General features: G+C 45.0%; 1 protein-coding gene across 43 annotated transcripts in view; it reads right to left on the bottom strand.

The window, feature by feature from the left end:
• The window catches only part of Ank3 (ankyrin 3), a 642,120-nt gene that overhangs the window by 144,911 nt on the left and 492,950 nt on the right, over positions 1-4,259 (bottom strand). For 39 of the 43 annotated variants that reach the window (XM_031347661.1, XM_031347659.1, XM_031347665.1 and 36 more), the window contains 2 exons: positions 3,159-3,257; positions 2,767-2,865 (listed from right to left, as the gene is read on the bottom strand). In XM_031347661.1, coding sequence (XP_031203521.1) covers positions 2,767-2,865; positions 3,159-3,257 — 198 coding nt within the window. Of the gene's footprint in view, positions 1-1,286; positions 1,471-1,846; positions 1,997-2,766; positions 2,866-3,158; positions 3,258-4,259 lie in introns of those variants that run through there. The other 4 variants (XM_031347672.1, XM_031347706.1, XM_031347692.1 and 1 more) reach the window with 3 other exon arrangements.

Genomic DNA, 4,259 nt, shown 5'->3' with positions numbered 1-4,259 from the left:
CAGCTTCTTTCCTTCCCTCTAAGGCCCCATTGGTCTTAGCTCTCCATTTCCTGTCATGCCCATATCTAATGCTCTCCTTTCTACCTTGGAGACCTTCTCCCTCCACTCTTGTTCTCTAACCTCACTGGAGGTAATTATGGATTTCTGCTTAGCTCCCTTTCTGGATATATCTCTACGGTTTATCATGGATGACAACACCACCCCTGGTTATTCTGTATAATGTAGGTATAACAAAATCGCAATAAAAAGACATCACTTCCAGGTCAAGGGGGAGCATGCCGTAAGTCCCAGTACTCTACAGAGTGAGTCACAGGCCAGGAATGGGATACACCCTAAGACCCTGCCTCCAAACAAGAGCAAGGAGGAGGAGGGAGAGGAGGAAAAAAGGAACAACAATAACAACAAAAACAAATGTTCTTTTCTTTTCAAGACTGAACCACCCCCCATGCATGTATACAGCCTACATTTTTTTTTTTTTTTTACTTGTGCATGCATTGATAGATACCAGATGGCCTCACTCTTTGGGCTGTTGGCTAATAGTTCTATGCCTTAATTTTTTTTCCTTCTTCTAAACCTGTTATTTGTTTTTGTCTAACGATGGAGTTGTGAGAGGAAAATTCTAAGTGGTTCTGAGAAAACTCTAAGAAAACAAGAGAAGAGTCTTGTGACCTTACAAAAGCAGAATTGTTCTTGGAATGTGCTTTTGTGTTCTCCCCAGGTGCAGAAGATCGGAGTTAAGTTAGATTACTCACTGAAATGGGCTATTGTCATTTTTTTTATATGCCTCTATGAAAATATGAAAAAAAATGTGGTATTGCCATAAGATGCTTATCCATCACGGGTAACTCAGCCTTGTGATAAGAGGCTTTACTCGTGTGACTCTTAACCCTCAGAATGTAAATTGTCTGATGCTCTGAATAAAACTGGCTATCATGTGAGACTTTAGCCTGCCTTATTTTTAAGCTCCACTCTCGGAGGTTCACACTGCCAACTCTATCAAGAAAAAGTTGGGGTTTTGTTTGTTTGTTCTCTTTTTCTTTTTCTTTTTTTTTTTTTATTTTTATTTTTTTTTTTGCAAAGGTACGGCTAAGGAAGCTTCCTTTACGGCCAAGCCAATGCCAAAGCTGATACTCTGGGGGAAGGTATTCAGAATTTAATTCTCCAGCAGATTTCACTGAGTAGAGAGCAAATGACTTAACCATTTGGCAAAGAGATTCTGAGGATAAGCCTGAACCCGTGGGAGAGGAGAGGGAATGTCAGGGAAAGACATCGGGTGCCAAACCTACGATTCTGGTATCTTCATGATGGGAGGAGAGGTCCAACTTCTGCAAAATGTCTTCTGACCCCCACATGTACACAAACAAATAAACAAAAGCAACAACAACAAATCCCACTACAACAATAGCAACATCTTCTCTAATGGAAGAAGAACCCAGAACATTCTTTCTTATAGGACTGTTACCTAGGACAGGCCAGGCTCATCAACGTGCGATTATGACGAACTTGACACAACCCTGAAGAACACTCCAGGCATAGCTCAAAAGCATTAGGGACATACAAGAGTCCTTGAACCAATAAAAACACATTACAAGAATCAGAAAAAAAAAAAAAAGTCTAGATTCTGTTTTGTACTGGCTCGGTGTGGTGTCACAGCCGCCCGCTCAGCACCCAGGTGTCTTTAAGGAGGCTGCATTAGGACATGCCAGGTCAGAATAGTGGGGCGACACAAGAGCTGAACATACTATCCTTTGTGTTTATTTCTCAGAAATCAAAGATATCCACTGGTCGACAATTCCCCAATTACAAACATAACCTAACGGTCCCCTTAACAGTAATAGAAACTCACACAGGAAACCCTTTAGGCTGTTCTGCGGAACACAAAGCTCACGCAGGCCGTGTTTTTCTGAGGAAAATGCAATCAGGGTGCGCTTTTTTGAACGTCGCTAGATCAGGGCTTTTCTGCGCGTGTGAGCATGCGTGTATGCGTTATGTACGCATGCGCATCAGTGTGTACGCGTGAGGTATATGCGGTGTGTGCGCATGCGCATATGAGTAGGTACGCATGCGCACATGAGTGTGTAGGCCCGAGGCTGATGTTGGGTGTTTTATTTGCATCTTGACTTTTATCTTTTGAGACAGGCTCTCTCACTGAGTCTGTAGCTTAATGATTAGACTAGCCGGGCATGTAGCATTCCCACCGATCCTTCTGTCTCTTTCTCTGCAGCTCCGGAACTGCGAGTGTGTGTCTGTTTTGTTTTGTTTTTTTTTTCGAGACAGGGTTTCTCTGTTGTAGCCCTGGCTGTCCTGGAACTCACTCTGTAGACCAGGCTAGCCTCAAACTCTAAAATCTGCCTGCCTCTGCCTCCCAAGTGACTTTTTGCATGGGCACTGGGGTACTTAAGTTCACGTACGTAGCAAGTACTTTATCAAACTCAGATATCTCCTGGGTCTCGCAAATTAGAGCTTTTTATTCCCTTAGGCTCTGGGGATGTTTTCAATCTGGCTGAGGAATATTCGAGCTCCCTTTCTTCCTCAGGATGTCCTGGTGATCCCAAGGGAATCATCTGCCTAGTACGTATTTATTGAGCATCTACTACACGAGGTGACTAAACACCCGAAGGCATGTACCTTTCTGGCCATTCTGTCTGTAACTTTTATAAGCCAGGTCTAAACAATGAGGACGCTACACAGTTAGCAGGAAGGGATGCTTGTCTAGAGACAGATGCATGATACACACTCAGTTCTTGCGCTGTGAGTTACAAATACCTTCGCGGCGGCGTGGGGTGAGGCTCCCTGGTCCAAAAGCAGAAGGGCCACTTTCTGATTATCGTAATGCGCTGCTACATGCAGTGGAGTTAGCCCGCTCTGAAAATACGTGCAGAGACAACAACGGGGGTCAAAAGTGTCTTAGTAGGAGATTCTTCGATTTAGGAAATGGGGTTAGATTGGGTACAACAGACAGTGTTATTTACGTTTGGGTTCCATTGGATATGAGCCAGCATTCACCCAATCCCAGATAGTCTTTACCCTAGTGAGACTTCAGTATGACTTAGGTACCACCAGAGTGGCTGGGTGTATGGGGGGGGGGAGGGGTATTAGCAAGTGCTGTTTTGTTATTGTGGAAGTGGCCTGCTACAAGGTGGCTGATGATGTCATACCTTCCCAGCGGCATCAGGAGACGCACTCTTCTGTAGCAGGAGACTTGCGACTTCAAGCTTTCCATATTTTGCAGCCACATGCAGAGGAGTGAATCCCTTCTGAAGAGGGAAAGGTCAAAACATCATGAATGGAAGTTACCCAGGGCAGGGCTTCCCAGAGCAGATGGCTTAGTCTAGTGATGAAGATGAGTTACGCGTATGTGTGAGTAAGGTCCAAGGTAGCACACGACAACGGAAGACTTTTCTAGACCTTAAGGGATATGCAGACTCCGCCTACCAAGCCACTTACAGCCTGTGAGGTCACAGGTATCTCACGGTAGCCGGGATGGTGGCCCAACACAGTTGGAGACCACGGGGTTGTGAAATAGTGTCATAAGGTTAGGCATCTCTGAAGAGAAAGAGAATATTTTCCCCTCTGCTGACTGAAACACACGGGTCACTTATATGGATACTAATCAGATGTGTCCCCAAAACAACATTAATAAGCTGGATCTGAAGATTATTCTAGGCCACTTGGGGGTGTCAGACTGTAAGAGAAATGGCCTCTATGGGTCTCATTGCAGTCCCATGATGGTGTGCTTCGGAAACCCCTCTGTGAGCTCACGTCAGCAGAGGCCGTGTGCCTTTCCCTTTTCCTGTCCTTGCCCACAAATGCACACAGTGTCTTGAGGCACACTTCTTGCCTCCAAGAAGAGCCTGAAGTCCTTTCGTTTTTTGCTCCCTGAGGTGAACTGAGTAATGACACACTCAAGACGTGGGGTGCTTAGAGTTCCTGACTGTTCTCCCATGATTCCAGATTCTGCAAGGATCTGGGTATCTACAAATCAACACACGACATTAGGGAGGGTCTCAAGCTTTCAGCAGGGACTGGTGCAGGACCAACACCTACTACCTCACACAAGACTACTGCCGACTAGAGCCAGTAGGCGGCTCAGATGGAGAAGGGCTTAGGGTTACCCTGTGATCTCCATCACCCATTATTCTGTCTCACATTCTAAATGATATCCAGAAACTTACAACTTGACTCTCCTAAACAGCCCAAGGAATTATGGGAGATGAAGTTTGGAGTAGTCACTATTCAGGTTTTTTTTTTTTTTTTTT

Source organism: Mastomys coucha, unplaced genomic scaffold (assembly GCF_008632895.1).
Source record: "Mastomys coucha isolate ucsf_1 unplaced genomic scaffold, UCSF_Mcou_1 pScaffold3, whole genome shotgun sequence".
Taxonomy (NCBI): Eukaryota; Metazoa; Chordata; class Mammalia; order Rodentia; family Muridae; genus Mastomys; species Mastomys coucha.
Note: the sequence above shows the minus strand (reverse complement) of the source record. Positions and strands in the feature narration are given on the sequence as shown.